This window comes from Melanerpes formicivorus, unplaced genomic scaffold, assembly GCF_026170545.1.
Source record: "Melanerpes formicivorus ecotype bairdi unplaced genomic scaffold, bMelFor1.0.p_v2 SCAF_3, whole genome shotgun sequence".
NCBI lineage: Eukaryota > Metazoa > Chordata > Aves > Piciformes > Picidae > Melanerpes > Melanerpes formicivorus.
In genome coordinates this window covers 3,261,768-3,283,025 of record NW_027142355.1, presented here as the reverse complement: position 1 = coordinate 3,283,025, position 21,258 = coordinate 3,261,768, and the positions used below count along the sequence as shown (strand labels likewise).

At 44.8% G+C, this 21,258-nt stretch overlaps 1 protein-coding gene across 4 annotated transcripts in view; it reads left to right on the top strand.

Annotated features, from left to right (window-relative positions):
* Positions 1–16,224, top strand: part of TSPAN12 (tetraspanin 12) — a 57,515-nt gene extending 41,291 nt beyond the window's left edge. For all 4 annotated transcript variants that reach the window (XM_068165076.1, XM_068165050.1, XM_068165059.1 and 1 more), the window contains 3 exons: positions 559–666; positions 4,218–4,361; positions 14,658–16,224. In XM_068165076.1, the coding sequence (XP_068021177.1) occupies positions 559–666; positions 4,218–4,361; positions 14,658–14,963 (558 nt within the window). In that variant the 3' untranslated portion in view covers positions 14,964–16,224. The remainder of the gene's footprint in view (positions 1–558; positions 667–4,217; positions 4,362–14,657) is intronic.
* Positions 16,225–21,258: the final 5,034 nt, after the last annotated feature.

The window sequence follows — 21,258 nt, the reverse complement described above, 5'->3', positions numbered from 1 at the left end:
GGGATGGTGACTCCACCACCTCCTTGGGCAGCACATTCCAATGGCCAATCACTCTTTCTGTGAAGAACTTCCTAACTCCCAGCCTAAACCTCCCCTGGTGCAGCTTGAGACTGTGTCCTCTTGTTCTGGTGCTGGTTGCCTGGGAGAAGAGACCAACTGTCACCTGGCTACAACCTCCCTTCAGGTAGTTGTAGACAGCAATAAGGTCTCCCCTGAGCCTCCTCTTCTGCAGGCTAAGCAACCCCAGCTCCCTCAGCCTCTCCTCACAGGGCTTGTGCTCCAAATCCCTCCCCAGCTTTGTTGCCCTTCTCTGGACACATTCCAGCAAGTCAACATCCTCCCTAAACTGAGGGTCGCAGAACTGGACACAGCCTTTAATGAAGGCTCTTAAAGTTTCAGCATTATAAAAATGGAAGCATTTGTTTTCCTGTTCTATTTTGCATACAAAGTTGCGGCACTCATTGCACCACAAGGATTTGAAAGTAGGTGGAGGGTCTAGGTTTGGAGCCACAAAGCAACTTATCTGTTGTGTGAATCACTTTCCTTTTCTTGCTGCAGGTTCCAGTGCAGTGGTCTGATATGATAACGCTGAAGGCCAGGATGACCAATTATGGTCTACCTAGGTACCAGTGGCTGACCCATGCTTGGAATTTCTTCCAGCGGGAGGTAAGAAGGCAGTTAATTCCTGAGCTGAAGTATGTTTGACACACATTATTTATCTGCTGAAGAAAAGGGTTGATTGTAAGTCAACAAGTGAATAAATGCAAGTACATTTTGTGTGAAACACTGCATAGTGATGATAGCTTTTATCATCACTTGATTTTCAGCTCTTGAGCTTTTTTAGACTGTCATGATGCTAAAATACTAAAAAATAAGTGGTTTTTTCCCTAAATTCTGTTAAATTCCTAATGCTTCTTTTTGTTTGCCAGTAAGTTTAGGACACAAACACCTTTTAGGATTATTGTAACATTAAAGAGTATGAAGTATGTAAAACCAAAATTGTGCAGGTAAAGCTAAATGGACATCTATGTATGCTGTTTTAATGCTAAACTCTGCTCCCCTTCCTGTAGGCTCTGTTAGTTTCCTTTTACAGAGATCTCATGGGTAGGATATGTATTTAAGTGGAAATGAGTGGGAAAGGAAGTATCCAAAAAGATGCCAACACTGTCCCTTTGGCTGAGACTTGAGAAAGAGTTCATGGGTTTTGTTTCCTTTGACTTGATGGGGGCCAGGAAACAAACAAAAAAGCTTCCTTGTGTATTCACAGCTTTGCCCTCTATCCTGCTAGAATCCAGAACTGTTGTTAAAGAATGATGTACTATCTTACAAAAACATGACATTGCCCAAGGTAAAACTCATTAACTCCAAATATAACTGAGGTGCAGGAAGAGAACTCTAAATGCCTGTCATTATGTTGCCCTTGTTGAAATGTTGAAATCTATCAGTGTTGCACAGATTTCCTGTTTATTTAAACATTTCCTGGCAGCACTTGGTTAGTCTGTATTTTTACTAAAGCCTGAAAGAAAGAGTGAGGACTACATGAGGTTAAACACACCTCCACCCTCAACCAGTCCCCTGCTCTGGCTATACAACTGTACTGTGAAACTGACTAATTCTTTATACACAGAGTGGTTGTGGATGTTCTGTACATGAGATCATAAAATCAAAGTGTCAGTATCCTTAAATAGAGCTGATACTATGTCTTGGTTTAAATGTATAGGCTGATTAAATTAAAAGCTTCCTCTTATCCCCCTGGTTGTTGTTGTGTCATCAGAATGATTTGTTGTAGTATTAATATTACCAATAAAACTTCAACTATGCCTTAACACATGCATAGGAGAAAAAGATCTTTTCAGAAGCTAATTTCCTATATTCCATCTCTGACTGGAGGAATTATTTGGGGAAAGTCTGAAGTGAACTGAGAAGGCTCTTTTATAGCTCCTACTTAATTGGTGAGCTCTACTTATAACTCAGCTAAGTATGTGTGAGCCTGGTATGTGATTTATGCATGAACAAGCACTGTGCTTGAGGCCCTTCTTCAGTCAGCATCAGTTTTTTTCCCAAAGAAAAAAATGATAGTAACAATTTTGTTCCCAAAAATTCAGCCCTGATCAGCTTGGTTCTTGTTCTTCTGTATCGTTTAACATTTTGAGAAAGATGGGAAATAGTTTGTTTTTTTTCCCTTCAACCCCCTTGCTGGTCCAATATTGGAGTTGTGACAGTGCTAAGGAAGGTGGGAAGGATCATCAGAAGTCAGGAAGGAAGAACTGGGCATGGGGAACTGGGCAGTGACTGGCTGGAAAGTAGCCCTGAGGAGAGAGACTTGGGGGTGCTGGTGGACAAAAAGCTCAACATGAGCTCTCAACGTGCACTTGCAGCCCGCAAAGCCAATCAGATCCTGGGCTGCATCAGGAGAAGTGTGGCTAGCAGGTCGAGGGAGGTGATCCTCCCCCTCTACTCAGCCCTGGTGAGACCCCACCTGGAGTACTGTGTCCAGTTCTGGAGCCCCTATTACAAGAGGCATGTGGAGGTGCTGGAGCGTGTCCAGAGAAAGGCCACGAGGATGATCAGAGGGCTGGAGCACCTCTCCTATGAGGACAGCCTGAAAGAGTTGGGGCTGTTCAGTCTGGAGAAGAGAAGGCTCCGAGGTGACCTAATTGTGGCCTTCCAGTATCTGAAGGGGGCCTACAGGAAGGCTGGGGAGGGACTTCTCAGGATATCAGGTAGTGACAGGACTAGGGGGAATGGAATGAAGCTGGAGGTGGGAAGATTCAGGCTGGATGTGAGGAGGAGGTTCTTCCCCATGAGAGTGGTGAAACCCTGGAATGTGTTGTCCAGGGAGGTGGTCGAGGCCCCGTCCCTGGAGGTGTTTAAGAGCAGGCTGGATGAGGCTCTGTCCAGCCTGATCTAGTGTAGGGTGTCCCTGCCCATGGCAGGGGGGTTGGAACTAGATGATCCGTGTGGTCCCTTCCAACCCTGAATGAAACTATGAAACTATGAAAGAAAAGATTTAAGAAAAGTGTGTCGAATGAGGTGATCTTCACAATGAGAATGAGGAGCCAAAGCTTGAACTTCCCTTAGAAAGTCCTGTGTTGGCAGGGTTTGACTAACAACTGTTAACAACAGAGACATTAAAGCTGTGGTGAGAAAGTAAGTGGTATTTGTAAAAGGAAAGGTGAAGTCAAGGCACAGTGTGTATCAGTGCCTGGGCACTGATCTGCTGGATTGTGACTGAGGAGTGGTGTGATATGCAGGACTCTGGCTCTGAAGTGAGTAGCAGGGGACAAATATTCCCAAGCCCAGGGGTCAGAGGAACCAGGTGATTTACATTCAAACTGATACTGAAGAACATCCAGGGAGAAAAAGAATCTCATTCCTGCAGCAATGCTTCCATAAAATCCTAGCAAGTCCCTATCCAGTGGCGAAGAAAATACAGTATAGCTGCTTCAGTGCTTTTTTTTATGGGAACGTGTCTGGGAGTGTGGTAGGCTGGCTATTTGGCTTTAAATCTCCCAGTGTGCTTTGCAGAGAAGAGAACTTAGAGTCCTTGTGTGTTTTATAGTCAATTACGGCTCATCTGCTTTGCAGCCAGACTTTCTGCCTTTATGGTGGATTCTGTTGTGCTTAGTTTAGTGTGATACGGCTTCCTTCATTTGCCATTTTTCTTTCAGCATTTGTGATTCCTATACCATTTTACTCACATTTAAACACCACCCCCTCCCACCCCCCTGTTTTTCTGTATTGTGATAAATCAATGCTTTTTCTCATTTAATTATCAACAGATGTGTCCATAGTTACAGTCTTGGGGGAATAGTCTATACAAGTAAGACTTTAGTCATATTTTCCTACTACTTCCTTCAGCCACAGGTACACCTGTTCATTAGTCACTCTTTTGACATGAAATTATCATGTGTTCATGTATGGATATTAGAATTACAGGATAGGACAAGTTCTGTGAAACGTCCTTTGAGGGAGCAGTTGGGATTTGAAGGGCAGAACAGAGCCACTGAGGTGTTCATTGGTTTCTACATTACATTTTTCATGTTGCTTTTATGTCAAAATACAACAAAAGATATGTGGAAGTTCTTTTCAATGATTTTAGCCCTATGTAAATGTTGTGAGAGTTGTTAATAGGAATTTCTTTAGCTTTTTGATGACCTGTTGTTATGAAGAAGCAGCATCATTATTGCTGATTTAAGCTAATCCTTCCTTTGCAGTTTAAATGTTGTGGGGTGGTGTACTTCACAGACTGGCTGGAAGTGACAGAGATGGACTGGCCTCCTGACTCCTGTTGTGTCAGAGAGTTCCCAGGGTGCTCTAAGCAGGCACATCATGAGGATCTCAGTGACCTTTATCAGGAGGTAAGAAGAAAAATGTGGCTATTTCAAAAGGCTTTGTACTTAATAGAGTTATTTTCCAAACTCATCCCTTGCAATGCAGCAGAAGGGCTTGTCAAGTAATTGCATTTATGGGGAGTGTTTGAGTTTGTATGGTTATCATTTGTTAATGCTGAAGCAGGGGTAGGAAGAAAGCGAGCACCCACCCACCCTTACCAGGAAGTGAGATGTTAGTAGCAATGCAGTCACCTCAATGTTTAAGGCTGTCTCACATGTTATTTGTATTACATTGGTTAGGTTGGAGTGGAAATTTGCTCCAATCAAAAAATAATTTTAGTGTCATGTCAATGTCCCATTGCTGGCTTGCCCAGGTAAGAGGATTTCTACTTACCTTACCGGATTTCTACTTACCTTACTTTACCGTAGTGAGGACTTAGGTTCAGTGAAAGATGCTTTTGACAAGTCCTTTGGGAGAACTCTCTTGTTAACGGGGCTTATGCAAAGAAGCAGGTATCACAGTATCACCAAGGTTGGAACAGACCTTCAGGATCATCAAGTCCAACCTGTCACCAAAGACCTCATGACTAGACCATGGCACCAAGTGCCACGTCCAGTCCCCTCTTGAGAACACCTCCAGGGATGGTGATTCCACCACCTCCCTGGGCAGCCCATTCCAATGATGAATGACTCTCTCTGTGAAGAACTTCGAGCCTAAACCTCCCCTGGTGCAGCTTGAGGCTGTGTCCTCTCGTTCTGGTGCTGGTTGCCTGAGAGAAGAAACCAACTCCCTCCTGGCTACAACCCCCTTTCAGGTAGTTGTAGAGAGCAATGAGGTCTCCCCTGAGCCTCCTCTTCTCCAGGCTAAACAATCCCAGCTCCCTCAGCCTCTTCTCGTAGGGCTTGTGCTCAAGGTCTCTCACCAGCCTCGTTGCCCTTCTCTGGATGTCCTTCTTAAACTGAGGGTCCCAGAACTGAACACAGGACTCAAGGTGTATCCTGACCAATGCAGAGTACAGGGGCACAATGACTTCCCTGCTCCTGCTGGCCACACTATTCCTGATGCAGGCCAGGATGCCATTGGCCTTCTTGACCACCTGGGCACACCACTGGCTCATGTTTTGATGGCTGTCAATCAGCACCCCCAGGTCCCTTTCTGTTTGGGAGCTCTCCAGCCACTCTGACCCCAGCCTGTAGCACTGCATGGGGTTGTTGTGGCCAAAGTGCAGCACCTGGCACTTGGACTTGTTGAATGCCATCCTGTTGGACTCTGCCCATCTGTCCAGTCGGTCAAGGTTCCTCTGCAGAGCCCTTCCACCCTCTAACTGACTAACATCTGCTCCCAACTTGGTGTCATCTGCAAATTTGCTGATGACTGACTCAATCCCCTCATCCAGATCATCAATGAAGATATTAAAGAGGATGGGGCCCAGCACTGATCCCTGGGGGATGCCACTGGTGACTGGCCGCCAGCTGGATGTGGCACCATTCACCACCACTCTCTTTGCTCGGCCCTCCAGCCAGTTCCTAACCCAGCACAGAGTGTTGCTGTCCAAGGCACGAGATGACAGCTTAGACAGCAGTTTGCTGTGGGGGACGGTGTCAAAAGCCTTGCTGAAGTCCAAGTAGGCCACATCCACAGGCCTCCCCATAGCCCCCAGACGGGTCACCTGATCATAAAAGGAGATCAGGTTGGAGAGGCAGGACCTGCCCCTCCTAAATCCTTGTTGGCTGGACCTGAGCCCTTGGCCATCCTTCAGGTGCACAGTCATTGCTGCCAAGATAATCTGCTCCATAGGTATTTCAGTTGTTCTACTGTGAGCATGCATGGGAACTTTGTGTGAAAATGCTCTTTGCCTCTCACTCTACTACATTATATTATGTTATGTTAAAAGAATTAAATAAAAAAGCCTGGAAACTGAGAGAGGACCTATTTAAACTCAAAGTCAGTAAGGATAGTACAAGTCATCACTGTTCTTAAAGTGAAAATTACAAAAACAAGCAAATATGTTCACAGATTCAAAGGTGGCATTGAGTTGGAAAGGACCCTCAAGGTCATCTTGTCCAACCCCACCGCAGGGACACCTCCAACTAGATCAGGCTGCCCAGGGCAACATCGAGCTGAGCTTGAAAGTTTCCAGGGATGGAGCCTCAACCACATCCCTGGACAACCTATTCCAGCATTTTAACACTCTTAGTGTTAAGAACTTTTTTTATGTCCAACCTAAATCTACCTGGTCCAGTTTAAAACCATTGCCCCTTGTCCTTTTACTACAATCCCTTCTAAACAGTCCTTCCCCAGCCTTCCTGTAGGTCCCCTTCAGGTATTGAAAGGTCTCTCTGGAGCTTTCTCCTCTCCAGACTGAATATCCCCAATTCTTTCAGCCTGTCTTCATAGGAGAGGTGCTCCAGCCTTGTGATCATCTTTGTGGTCCTCTTATGGACCTGCTGCAGCAGGTCCATGTCTGTCTCATGTTGGGGACTCCAGAACTGGACACAGTACTCCAGGTGAGTTCTCAGCAGAGCAGAGTGGTAGAATCGCCTCTCGACCTGCTGACCACACTTCTTTTGATGCAGTCCAGGATGCACTTTGCCTTCTGGGCTGCAAGTGCACATTGTTGGCTCACATCCAGCTTCTCAGCCACCCCCAAATCCTCTTCTACAGGGCTGCTCTCAATCTCACCATCCCCCTAGCCTGTATTGATATGGAGGATTGCCCTGACTTAGGTGCAGGACCTTGCACTTTGCATTATTGAACCTCATGTGATTCTCCTTACACTGCAGTCTTAACTGCACCACTCAGCTTGGTGTCATCTGCAAATTTGCCGAGGGTGCACTCAATCTTACTGTCCCAATACAGACCCTTGAGGGATAGCACTTGTCATTCATCTCCATCTGGTCATTGAGCCATTGACCAGTACTCTTCGGATGAATTTATCCTACCAATTCCTTATCCACTGCACAGTCCAGCCATCAGTTCCATATCTCTACAGCTGAGAAAGAAGGATGTTGCAGGGCAGTGAGTTAAAGGCCTTACAGAAGTTTGGACAGATAACATCTGTTGGTCTTTCCTTGTCCTCCGATGTAGTTACACCATTGTAAAAGGCCACTAGCTTATTCAGGCAAGACTTGCCTTTGGTGAAGCCATGCTTGCTGGCTCAAAGCACTTCCCTGTCCTCCATGTGTTCCAGTATAGGTTCCATGATCTTCCCAGGCAGAGAGGTGAGGCTGAGAGGTTGGTAATTTCTAGGGGCTCCTGGCTGTAATGTTTTCCTTCTTCCAGTCTCCAAGGACTTCACCTGACTGCCAGGACTTTTCAAATATGATAGAGAGTGACCTTGCAACTACACCAGCCAATTCCTTCAGAAGTCTGGGATGTGTTTCATCAGATCCCATAGATTTATGTATGTTGGGGTTCCTCATGTGGTCCTGAACTTCATCTTCCCTTATGGTTGGAGAGACTTTACCCTGCTGGTCCACACCTAGTGGTCCATTCACTTTGGACAGGGACAGAGTAAGATTGCCAGTAAAGACAAGCAAAAAAGTTATTGAGTACCTCAGCCCTCTCCTCATCTGTTCACACCAGCTCTCCATTTTCATTCCTCAGAGGGGGAACTCTATCTCTGTGATGTCCCTTTGCTGGTTGATGTACCTGTAGAAGCCCTTTTTATTAGTCTTTGCATCCCTTGCCAGGCTCAGCTCCAGCCATGCCTTTGGCCTTCCTGACATCTCTACACAAACAGGTGGTGTTCCTGTAGTCACCTGTCCCTGCTTTCATTGCCTGTACAGTTCCCTCTTGCTCTTTTCTCTGACTAGCCATGGCAGTTTCTTCCCTTCCTTGCCCGATTTCTTATAGGGATTGAGAGGTCTTGCTCTGTAAGAATAGTGTCCTTAAAGATCTGCCAGCTCTGCTCTGTTCTCCTTTCCTGTTTGCCTTCCTCAAATTTAGAGTCCTGACTCTGCTCCTTGCCTGTCCCACATGCCTTAGGTCTGCAAATTCCACCAGTGCAGCACAGTCTGCCCCCAGTCTTGGCATCACTGATGAGTTCATTTGCGTTTGTGACCGTCAAGTCCACTTTGCAAGTAGGGCTGTGCTGCATTCCCTAAGGTAGAGCTGTTCTCTACTAAAACCCTTTTAAACTGTTCACACAAAAATGTTGTCTACAGTTATATTTGTCTGGAGATTAAGTCACTGCTTGCTTTTTGTTTGTTTGGTTTAAATGCTGACAGATCTCTGAAGACCTGTAATTGTACATTCAGTAAAAGCAGAATGCCCAAAAGTCCAGATAGTCTAGAAGTGACAGAAAGAATGTATCAGTCAAGTAGGTACAAAGAACTGAGAAGAGATGCATTCTTCATTTGCTTGCTTTGAAAGTACAATAGAGTGTGTTAGAAGGACGATGGGTCTGAGCAGTCATGCTGCAGCATGAACACTTCTACAGTGAACACTGCAACTCTGCATGCTGGAAGAACCACCTGTCTATATTTAGCCATTGTCTGGGCCTGAACTTACAGCAGTTATTGTATCATCTGACAATCCCTCCCCAGCAGAGAAGGGGAATCAGGAAAAGGAGATACACAGGGTGAAATGAAACCAGATTTAATTACATAACAAAATTAATAGCAATGTCAATACTCTCTCTTTATATCTGTCTATCTATATATATATATGTGATTGTTGTACTCTGTGATGGTGATGACATGGGATACACCTGTGAGCCAACTCAAGTCAACTGTTCTGGCTGATTCAGACCTGCTAGAGACCTGCAGCCCATGGCTGGCCTGTGATTCTGTCTCAGCAAAGTCAGTACACCACCAAAGAACCATTTATCTTGTCTGTTCTCATTCTTAAAAGAATGTCCATAGCCATGTTCCAGGACAGTGGTTCGAATTGCCCTTCATGTGTTCAGGTTCTTTCAGTTTTACTTTGAAAAAATTAATGGCCAAAGATGATGATGTAGAACATAAGGACTGTGTTAAGATGCACTTGACAAAAAGAAAGGCTGCTTAGCTTTTTTCATTAAAGAAATGTTAAAAGCATATTTAGGATTCTCCCTCCACCATACCCCAGAGCACTTTGCATGGATTCAGCTGTTAGCAAATTTATTTTGGCTGTTTACTGCAGAACCCCTTCCAAAAAGGGTTTTACCAGACAAAAAAAACCCTCTATTGCTCTTTGAGATAGGTACAATATTTGGTTGGGAAAACTTTCTTTTTCCCCCCTCACCCACCCAGGGTGCTTGCCTGTGGGTTGATCACAAGATTCCACAGTATAGTTGCTAATGTGTTTATCAATATCATGCAAAACCAACCTACACTTGTAAGGCTGATCTGACTTCTGCTTTGGAGAATGAAGAAGAAAAGCTGTTTTTAGAAAGTGATTCAAAAACAGACTTGCATAGTCTGGCGCTTTGAGAGGGAGCCTGATGAGATTAGCCTTGCTAGCCTGAAATTGGCTTATGCAAATACTTCACAAGTCCATTCTGGTACTTCAGAAGAATTGTTTATAGCACTTCAGAAAACTGAAGTTTGGTTTGGTTGGGATTGATAAAATTGTTCTGCTGTAGCTGTGCTGAATTTTTCTGCTGAGACCTCAGAACTTTCTGTAGGACTTGAGTCGGAATCCTTCGCAATGGAATTTTGTAGAAAGAAAGGTGGCTTATATAGTTTTGCTTGAGAATATTTTTAGTGGAAATCATGTGGGCCCCACTGGATTTTAAAAGATATTTTTCAAATGCATTAGTCTTCTTGGACTGTTGTTATACTGATGAGCTTCACCGTTGGCATAGTTGATGGAACAAGCTAACATTAGAAAGAGTGCAGTTGCAAGGGAAGTGCGTTGGTTGATGGTGTGGTCTTGGAGGTTTGTTTTGGTGTGAGGATAAGTGAGCTCTGCCCATGTTGTGACTGGACAAATGATTGACAGGAGTTGGTATCTTCAGAAAAATAAAATACTCATGTTCAGTATTTTTTCCTTTGTCTTCTGGCACAATTTTGAGTATGCTTAAAATTTGTGTGTGTAACAGATACTTTCAATATGCCGAGGGTTTATCTTTTCTACTCTGAGAAGTGCCTTATTTAAGATCTAGTCCTTATTCTGTGATGATGCAGTAAATCAGAAATGTATGGGTTTTCCCCTTTGTAACACCTTGAGTACTATGTCCAGTTCTGGGCCCCTCGACTTAAGAACATTGATACACTTAAATGCGTCCAGAGAAGGGCAGTGAGGCTGGTGAGAGGTCTCGACCACAAGCTCTGTGAGGAGAGGCTGAGGGAGCTGGGGTTGTTTAGCCTGGAGAAGAAGGAGGCTCAGGGGAGACCTTATTGCTCTCTACAACTACCTGAAAAGAGATTGTAGCCAGGTGGGGGTTGGTCTCTTCCTCCAGGCAACCAGCGGGAGGACAATAGGACAAAGTCTCAAACTGCACCAGGGGAAGTTTAGGCTTGAGGTGAGGAGAAAGTTCTTCACAGAAGGACTTGTTGGCCATTGGAATGTGCTGCCCAGGGAGGTGGTGGAGTCACCGACCCTGGAGGTGTTCAAGAAAGGATTGGACATGGAGCTTGAAGCCATGGTTTAGTTAGTCAAGAGGTGTTAGGTTATAGGTTGGGCTTGATGATCTTTGAGGTCTTTTCCAACCTTACTGATTCTATGATGATTCTAATAGATGTGAATCAGGTCTTTAATCCATAGCTCTGTAGGAGTTTGAAGCTAATTCTTCTGAATGATTACCGCAAAGTTTTACACTGGTTTTGAGTTGTCAACAGCAGCTCCCTGTTCAGTAACAAACATTTTACTTTTGCCAAGGAAAGTATATTTATGTACTCTTTAATTGCAGGCTACCAATTATGAGTGTGTCTCATAAGCAGAAATCAAATGCATGAATTGTGAGGATAACAGGAGTAGTTGGATATTTCTCAGTTTCGAGACTGATTTTTGAATGGGTAGTAGAGCAAAACTGTAAGAACATCATTAAATGGAGAGAGGCAGTCTATCTAGACTGGGCATAATTTGTCTCAGTTATGTGTCTGTGCTGCAGGAGATGTAGGCATTAATGTTCCTGCTCTCTCTTAATGGATGTCTCCTCCAGGCAGCGAATGAACTGAATTTGAATACTGCTGTGGTAGAGCATTTTTAAATTGTGACCAGCATGTACCTTCATCTCTTACAGTTATCAAAAGTATTAAAATGCAGCCAGTTTCTCTGTAATTAAAAACATATTTGGAAAGTAGTATAATTACAACTCTGTTTTCTAGCTGAAGGAATAAAAGACACCAATGTGACAATTTTTGTTCCTCGTCAAGTTCACTTACATTGCTTGTGTTATAGTGGGGTTTTGTTTGTTTTCTTTTCAAATGTTGAAAGATCCTCATTTACTCCTTTTTTCTGTGCCTGAGCTACGTTAATGTTCAGAAAATGACATGGTGGAATGATGAATGGAGCAAAGACACTGAGATTCTTTAGCTTACTCTGGTATGGCTATCGTATAGTGCATTAATTTTGTTCAGATCCTAAATAAAAATCTGACTGCAGTGTGAATTTTGCATGCGAGGTAAGAATTGGGCCTTTCATCAAATACATTCAGGACTGTAACGTTTTAAATTGCTGGCTTTGGGGAATTTCAGTGTGATTGAAAAATATTATTTATCATGTCCTGTCTTCAGATTCTGTTGCTTTCATGAATTGCTTTCTTTTCATGGAAAAGTTGTAAGAAGTAATACAGTGAATATATAAATGCAAAAGCGTCATTTTGAAGCTAGTGCCCATTTTGTGGCTTCCTGATGTCTTTTTCTGGGACCAACACCTTTTGGTCCTCCTGGTGTTATCCCATCCAGTTTGCTACTCTGAATTTCCCCTTGGTGGCTGTGTTCCTTTGGTTTGTGTGTTGTGACATCCTGCAAAGTTTAGAATAGAGAAAAAGCATGGGCCAGAGTAACTAAGGGCCCTCTCTTTGAGGTTTTAGCCTTTCTAAGACTAAGCATCACCTTTCCTGATGCAGCATCACTGTTGGCCAGTCGTTCCCAGAGATGGTGTCTCTTCATGGATCCTTGCCACCTTGCAAAGGCTTGGAAGCTTTCATGAAGTTTTGTACAATAATTAGTTGGCCATGTAAGTGAAGAGTGGAATGTGAACTGATGATTTGGAAAGAGCCAAATTTGCATTTCTTAGGAAATATTAACTTGTGATGTTTCAGTATAGTTTTCATCAGGCTCTAGCTGTGTAAATAATAATTGTTATTCTGCAAATAATTGCAGAGGTGGTGGATGTGACCATCTTCCTAATACAGTATGTGGATGCTTAGCTTTTTGGAGCAGAGTTGAATTGCCTGCCTGGGTTTGTACAAAGACTGATGCCAGGCTGGTTGTTACAGCTACCCTTGGAACCATTCAGGATATCCCTGCTTTAAGTAGCAATAGCTTGGCACAAGATGTTAAGTCAGAACTGGGTGTCAATGTAGTACCATCAATATAATTGACAAGGAAGTTACTACATTCAGATAAAAAATCAGGCCTATTAATTTTAATATACAGTTTATGGATAGAAGAGGTACTCAAAATGTAACTGCAACAAGTAGATATACTTTTCTCAATGAGGTGATGCTTCAAGTTCAGAAACTAAAAGCAAGAGTAATGCCACATGTATTTGGCATTTTCACTAAGAAACATTAAAGAAAGTCTTGAAACATTAAAGAAACTCACTGTGTAGAAACTTGTAGGAAGTCCTCCATTCAAGATTATTCTATTTGATGCCACTTACTCAGGTGGTGCCTGGAGTGTAATGATTTTTCTACTCCCTGAGGAGTTTCTGTGGAACTAATAAACTGGCATATATTGAGTCCCGAAAGAGAAAAGATGGGAGGAAACATTGGTGATGTTGTGCAGACCTGTAGATAGCATAGAATAGAATAGAATAGAATAGACCAGGTTGGAAGAGACCTCCAAGATCATCACGTCCAACCTATCATCCAACACCACCTAATCAACTAAACCATGCAACCAAGCAACCTATCAAGTCTCCTCCTGAAAAACCTCCAATGATGGTGACTCCACCACCTCCCTGGGCAGCCCATTCCAATGGGCAATCTTTTTGTGTAGAACTTCCTCCTAACCTCCAGCCTAAACCTCCCCTGGTGCAGCCTGAGACTGTGTCCTCTTGTTCTGGTGCTGGTTGCCTGGGAGAAGAGGCCAACCTCTGCCTGTCTACAACCCCCCTTCAGGTAGTTGTAGAGAGCAATAACGTCACCCCTGAGTCTCCTTCTCTCCAGGATAAGCAACCCCAGCTCCCTCAGCCTCTCCTCATAGGGATTGTGTTCCAAGCCCCTCACCAACCTTGTTGCCCTTCTCTGGACACACTCCAGCAAGTCAACATCCTTCCTAAACTGAGGGGCCCAGAACTGGATACAGTACTCGAGGTGCGGCCTAACCAGTGCAGTGTACAGGGGCAGAATGACCTCCCTGCTCCTGCTGACCACACTGTTCCTGATCCAAGCCAGGATGCCATTGGCCCTCTTGGCTACCTGGGCACACTGCAGGCTCATGTTCAGCCTACCATTGGCCAGCAGCACCCCCAAGTCCCTCTCTGCCTGGCCACTCTCCAGCCACTCTGACCCCAGCCTGTAGCACTGCATGGGGTTGTTGTGGCCAATGTGCAGAACCCGGCACTTGGATGTGTTAAATCTCATGCCGTTGGATTCTGCCCATCTGTCCAGCCTGTCGAGGTCCCTCTGCAGAGCCTCTGCTACCCTCCAGCAGATCAACTCCTGCCCCCAGCTTGGTGTCATCTGCAAATTTACTGATGATGGACTCAGTGCTCTCATCCAGATCATCAATAAAGATGTTAAAGAGCATGGGGTCCAGCACTGATCCTTGGGGCACACCACTAGTGACTGGCCACCAGCTGGATGTGGCACCATTCACCACCACTCTCTGGGCTCAGCCCTCCAGCCAGTTCCTAACCCAACGCAGTGTGCTCCTGTCCAAGCCATAGATCTTACCTGGAATATTATTTTAAGTTCAGGTTGTGGTGATACTGGTAGAAAATTGAAGGAAACAAGATAATTAGGCGGTTTTAATGGCTTTTTACACCTTTGCAAAACCAGCTGAGTTTCTTTAAAGTATCACTGGCAGTTGATGGGAACTCAAATCACCTGTGAGCAGTTTGTTGCGTTGAAAAGTGTCACAGATCTCTTGGAGCTTCTGAGTTTCAGTAAACTCTGGGGATATGCGGCAGCTTAAAGATGACATTATGGAAGTGATTAAAAAATAGGCAAGCTGAAAGCTGAACAGCATTGACTAATTTTTTTAAAATCTATTTCTGTTTCACAGGGATGTGGTAAAAAAATGTACAGCTTTTTGAGGGGGACAAAGCAATTGCAAGTGCTGAGATTTCTGGGAATCTCTATTGGAGTAACGCAGATCCTGGCTATGATCCTCACAATTACGTTGCTGTGGGCCCTGTACTACGACAGAAGGGATCCCGGGGCAGATCAGATCATGGCCCTGAAGAGCGATGCCTCACAGCAGCTGTCATGCCACTCCATGGAGCTACTGAAACCAAGCCTGACAAGGATCTTTGAACACACATCCATGGCAAACAGCTTTAATACACACTTTGAAATGGAAGAGTTATAGGTCATGCAATGAATTGAAGGAATCACAAAGGGTTTTAATGGGTGGTTTTGTTGGGTTTGATTTTGTTGTTGTGTTTTTGTTCCATCGCATATGCCAAATACACCAGTTTTTACATGTCAGAGAACAGGTAATGGATGGAAGTGAAGGAGGACAGTGTAGAGAACCCTGCTAACCTCATAGCCATGGCCCTAGCCATGAAACAGAGGTGATTTTGTTTGCTTTTTTAAAAGGCACTCATTCACTGGGCACAGTAATATTTAACTTATTGTCAAAAACTGTGTGATGTGTGAAATCCTGACTGGTTCACACGTGGACAGAACCTCTAAGGAAGCATCGTGGGACAAAAAGAAATACTTGTCTTCTGAAGAAAGGACTCTGCTTTGGACAACCAAAATGTAATTTCAGTTGAAATTGACTTTTACATTTTTAATAAGCCATTTGGAAAATGTCTTAATCAGGGAATCTGTACATAAAATGGAGTGGGTTTGTGAGTGCATGGAAGTCAATACTTGGATTTAAAACTTTGGTAAGAAGGGCAAGACTTTCTTTTTTTTTCCTAACAAAATCTTTTCTGTTGTTTTTGTTGTTGTTAAAGATTGTTCTGAAACGCCTACTTTTATCTAACAACTGCTTCATTTTTAATTTTAAATATGCTAAACAGGGATTGAAATGAAACTGTTGCCTCTGGACCATAGGCTTTAATTTTCTAAGTCATTCTGGAGAATTCTTCTTGGAAGCAGTTTGGTTTGTGGACTGTTTCTTAGCAAAAAGAAAGAGAACCTTAACCATTCTTTCTAAAATGGGAATCGATATGGGAGTAGCACATTTTTATAGATAAATCTTTTCTCCTGTCTGTGATTCCCCTGAAGGCAGAAATAAAAGACTGCAAGGAAAATGCTTACAGTTCTGGATACTGTTGCAATAATTGTAAAAATACATAAGGAGAAATTATACTTTAGCAGCTTCTTCATTAAGAGCTCTCCAGCGGCTTGAAATGCCCACTGGAAACAGCATTAAAATGTATTTATTGAGGTGGGGAAAGTGCATTTTACTGTATTTTTATGAACAATTTTTATTTCATAGGATTATTTTTACAATTGGCCACGCTCCTGAAACATGTATTTGTTCCACTGAATGCAGTAGTTTGTGGCAAATGGGTCTTTACATAATATTACATTAAAAAAAAACCCCAAAATCTTTCATTTGTTTTGGAATTTGCAAAACAAAAGGGAAAAAAAAATTGTGATTTGTTATACAATAAAATTCCTTCTGTCTCAAATTCCACAATGGCTTTTTTTTTTTTTTTTTATTGTTTTGAAGTCCTAAAGTGTGAATGCTTTAGGTGGCAATTTGGAGTGTCCTCCTGCTAGTGTGAGTTAATTTGATGTGTCTTCGTTCCACTTACTCTTTCATAGAAAAACTGCATTAGGAAAGACTGCAGTACAGAATAGAATAGAACAGAATAAACCAGGTTGGAAGAGACCTTCAAGATCATTGTTAGAATAAACCTTTATTAGAACCTTTATTAGAATAAACCAAACCAGGTTGGAAGAGACCTTCAAGATCATCGTGTCCAACCCATCAACCAATCCAACCCACCCAAACAGCTAACCCATGGCACCAAGCACCCCATCAAGTCTCCTTCTGAACACCTTCAATGACGGCGACTCCACCACCTCCCCGGGCAACCCATTCCATAGCGCAATCACTCTTTCTGTATAGAACTTCTTCCTAACATCCAACCTGAACCTCCCCTGGCGCAGCCTGAGACTGTGTCCTCTTGTTCTGGTACTGGGTGCCTGGGAGAAGAGACCATCATCAGCCTGTCTACAACCTCCCTTCAGGTAGTTGTAGAGAGTGATAAGGTCACCCCTGAGTCTCCTCTTCTCCAGGCTAAGCAGCCCCAGCTCCCTCAGCCTCTCCTCATAGGGCTTGTGTTCCAAACCCCTCACCAACTTTGTTGCTCTTCTCTGGACTCGTTCCAGCAAGTCAACATCCTTCCTAAACTGAGGGGCCCAGAACTGGACACAGTACTCGAGGTGTGGCCTAACCAGTGCAGTGTACAGGGGCAGAATGACCTCCCTGCTCCTGCTGGCCACACTCTTCTTGATGCAGGCCAGGATGCCATTGGCCCTCTTGGCTGCCTGGGCACACTGCAGGCTCATGTTCAGCCTACCATCAACCAGCACCCCCAGGTCCCTCTCTGCCTGGCTGCTCTCTAGCCACTCTGACCCCAGCCTGTAGCACTGCATGGGGTTGTTGTGGCCAATGTGCAGAACCCGGCACTTGGATGTGTTAAATCTCATGCCGTTGGATTCTGCCCATCTGTCCAGCCTGTCGAGGTCTCTCTGCAGAGCCTCTCTACCCTCCAGCAGATCAACTCTTGCCCCCAGCTTGATGTCGTCAGCAAATTTACTGATGATGGAGTCTATGCCCTCATCCAGATCATCAATAAAGATGTTAAAGAGCACAGGGCCCAGCACTGATCCTTGGGGCACACCACTAGTGACTGGCTGCCAGCTGGATGTGGCACCATTCACCACCACTCTCTGGGCTCGGCCCTCCAGCCAGTTCCTAACCCATCGCAGTGTGCTCCCGTCCAAGCCATGTGTCCAACCTATCATCCAACACCACCTAATCAACTAAACCATGCAACCAAGCACCCTATCAAGTCTTCTCCTGAACACCTCCAGTGATGGTGACTCCACCACCTCCTCAGGCAACACATTCCAATGGGCAATCACTCTCTCCGTGTAAAACTTCCTCCTAACCTCCAGCCTAAACCTCCCCGGCACAACATGAGACTGTTATGGTCCTGGTTGCCTGGGAGAAGAGACCAACCTCTGCCTGTCTACAACCTCCCTTAAGGCAGTTGTAGAGAGCAATAAGGTCATCCCTGAGTCTCCTCCAGTCTAAGCAACCCCAGCTACCTCAGTCTCTCCTCATAGGCCTTGTGTTCCAAGCCCCTTACCAACTTTGTTGCCCTTCTCTGGACACACTCCAGCAAGTCAACCTCCTTCCTAAACTGAGGGGCCCAGAACTGGACACAGGACTCGAGGTGTGGCCTAACCAGTGCAGTGTACAGGGGCAGAATGACCTCCCTGCTCCTGCTGGCCACACTGTTCCTGATACAGGCCAGGATGCCATTGGCCCTCTTGGCCGCCTGGGCACACTGCAGGCTCATGTTCAGCCTACAATCAACCAGCACCCCCACGTGCCTTTCTATTTGTCTGCTCTCCAGCCACTCTGACCCCAGCCTATAGCCCTGCATGGGGTTGTTGTGGCCAATGTGCAGAACCCGGCACTTGGATGTGTTAAATCTCATGCCGTTGGACTCTGCCCATCTATCCAGCCTGTCGAGGTCCCTCTGCAAAGCCTCTCTACCCTCCAGCAGATCAACTCTTGCCCCCAGCTTGTTGCCATCTGCAAATTTACTGATGATCAACTCAATTTTTCTCTCACAGGTAGCATTGCAAGCAAGATTACCTTTCTGGTTTTGAACCTTTTGCTGATGCTAATACTTATTTTTGGGAGGTAAGAAAAAAGGCTAAAGGGTGGCTAAGCCCATCACAGACAGTGGTAGCACCTCTGTGATAACATACTTAAGAAAGGGAAAGAACTACTGCATGACATCAGCCAGAGGGAGGTGAGAAAGTGTGAGATAAATCTGCAGACACCAAGGAGGACATGCTCCAGGCACTGCAGCAGAGATTCCCCTGCAGCTAGTGGTGAAGACCATGGTGAGTCAGGCTGTCCTTCTGCATCCCTTGGAAGTTAATGGTGGAGTATATGTCAACCTGGGGCCTGGGGAGGTTGGTAGAGCAGGTACCCACCTTCAGCCTCTGGTGGACCCCACTTTGGAATGCCTGAAGAAGGCTGTGCCTGTGTGGGAAGGCTGTGCTGGAGCGGGTTCTTGGAAGGACCTGTGGCTCCATGGCAAAAGGAGCCCATGCTTGAGCACACTTGCTGGCAGGGTTTGTGACTCTGAGGGGGACCCACGCTGGAGCACTTCTTCAAGAGCTGTACACTGTAGGATAGAGACTCGTGTTGGAGGTGTTTGTGAACGACTACCTCCCATGGGAGTGAACTCACACTGAATCAGGGGAAGAGTGTGAGTGGCGTCCCCTTGAGGAGGAATTATCAGAGATGTAGAATGAACTGACCACAATCCCCATTCCCTGTCCCTGTGCACTGCTCAGGGAAAGAAGGTAAAAGAAAATCAGGAGTGACATTTAGCCTGAGAAGAAGGGAGAGGTGGGGGAAGGTGTTTTAAAATTTGGTTTTATTTCTTGTTATCATATTCTTGATTTGATTGTGAATAAATTAAACTCATTTTCCCTGAGTGGAGTCTGTTGTGCCTGTGATGGTAATTGCTGAGTGATCTTCCTGTCCTTATCTCAACCTGTGAACATTTTGTTTTATTTTCTTTCTCTTATCCAGCTGAGAAGAGGAGCAAGAGAGTGGCTTTGGTGAACACCTCTCATCCAGCCAGAGTCACCCTACCCTAAGCATGATGTTTAACTCATGTGAATTTTTGTTATTGAAGTGAGATTGTATCTAAAACTTTAAAATGTGTATTGTGAACCAGATTTCTTTAAAAACATTCTGATGTCCTAAATCCTTCACAAATGTATCTACTTGTTTTTCATTCAGCCCTCTCCCACCTTCAGTTGTTACTTGTTCACAGGTGCTGTCAAAACGGGTACCTTAAAAGTAGATAAATAGATAATGCAGGCAGGTAAACTAAGCCACCCAGGTAATCACTTTTATCTTACAGACGTTTGTTAATCTAAATATGTTGTTCACTCCTGGCTACTCTTTTAGCTCCACGTTTACATATCCCATCAGCTGGTTGGTATTACAGAACATCTGATAATGTTCTGATGTTTCCACGGGAAAACAAAGTCTTGGTGGGGTCCAAATGCAGGAAAGAGAGTGTATGATTTCCTAAACACCTTCTCTGCCCAAAAGCTGATGATCCTGTGATTTCACTAATTTATCCTCCTCCAGATCAATTTACACTATGAAAGCCAACCTTCTTCCTGAAGCAGCTGAGATTACATTGTGCTTTCTGCTCTTCTGTTAACACTTTCTTTGGACTGTGAGAGTATTTCCAGAGTATATCCAAAACCTCAACATGCCAAGCATATGCTGTCTGTCTCCAGTAGCTGTTTTATGGGAGGATAGTCGTTCTCAAAAATGCTCTGGGGTGGTTCACAGGCAGGTAATACTTTTACCCTTTTTTCCTCTCTTCAGAGCAGTGAGCTCCTGGCAGAGGAGCCATTACACATGCTTGTGCTACAGTGTATACAGCTGATGGCTCAGCATCCTCTGTGTGTCCAGTCACTGGCTGTAAATGATCCGCAGTGCGTTGTTACCTACTGCTATGCTAAAAAGGCAGTTTGACCTCATCTGTGCTCTAGTATTTTTTCAGGAGAATTTGATACCGTGTTTGAGGAGGCCTTGCAGCCTTGGGAGGGTTCAGCAGGACAGCTGGTGTATGCATGCATTGAAAACACAGCCAGTACTTTAAAAAAAAATACAGAGGTGGAGTTTACATTGCTGGAAATAATGTGCCGGGTTTTGTCTGCTGCTGCAGGCTCAGAAGGGAAGGGTGATGGCCACTCACACAGGAGGGCAGCTCTGTGCCACAGAGCTGTGGCATTCTGGTCTTGCTAGTTCTGGTAGGGCCAAGAAGGCCAATGGCATCCTGGCCTGTATCAGGAACAGTGTGGCCAGCAGGAGCAGGGAGGTCACTCTGCCCCTGTACACTGCACTGGTTAAGCCACACCTTGAGTCCTGTGTCCAGTTCTGGGCCCCTCAGTTTAGGAAGGATGTTGACTTGCTGGAACATGTCCAGAGAATGGCAACAAAGCTGGGGAGGGGTTTGGAACATGAGGCCTATGAGGAGAGACTGAGGGAGCTGGGGTTGCTTATCCTGGAGAGGAGGAGGCTCAGGGGAGGCCTTATTGCTCTCTACAACTGCCTGAAGGGGGGTTGTAGACAGGCAGAGGTTGGTCTCCTCCCAGGCAACCAGCACCAGAACAAGAGGACACAGTCTCAAGATGCACCAGGGGAGATTTAGGCTGGATGTTAGGAAGAAGTTCTACACAGAGAGAGTGATTGCCCATTGGAATGGGCTGCCTGGGGAGGTGGTGGAGTCACCATCATTGTTGCTGTTTAGGAGGAGACTTGATAGGGTGGTTGGTTGCTTGGTTTAGTTGATTAGATGGTGTTGGATGATAGGTTGGACTCGATGATCTCAAAGGTCTCTTCCAACCTGGTTTATTCTATT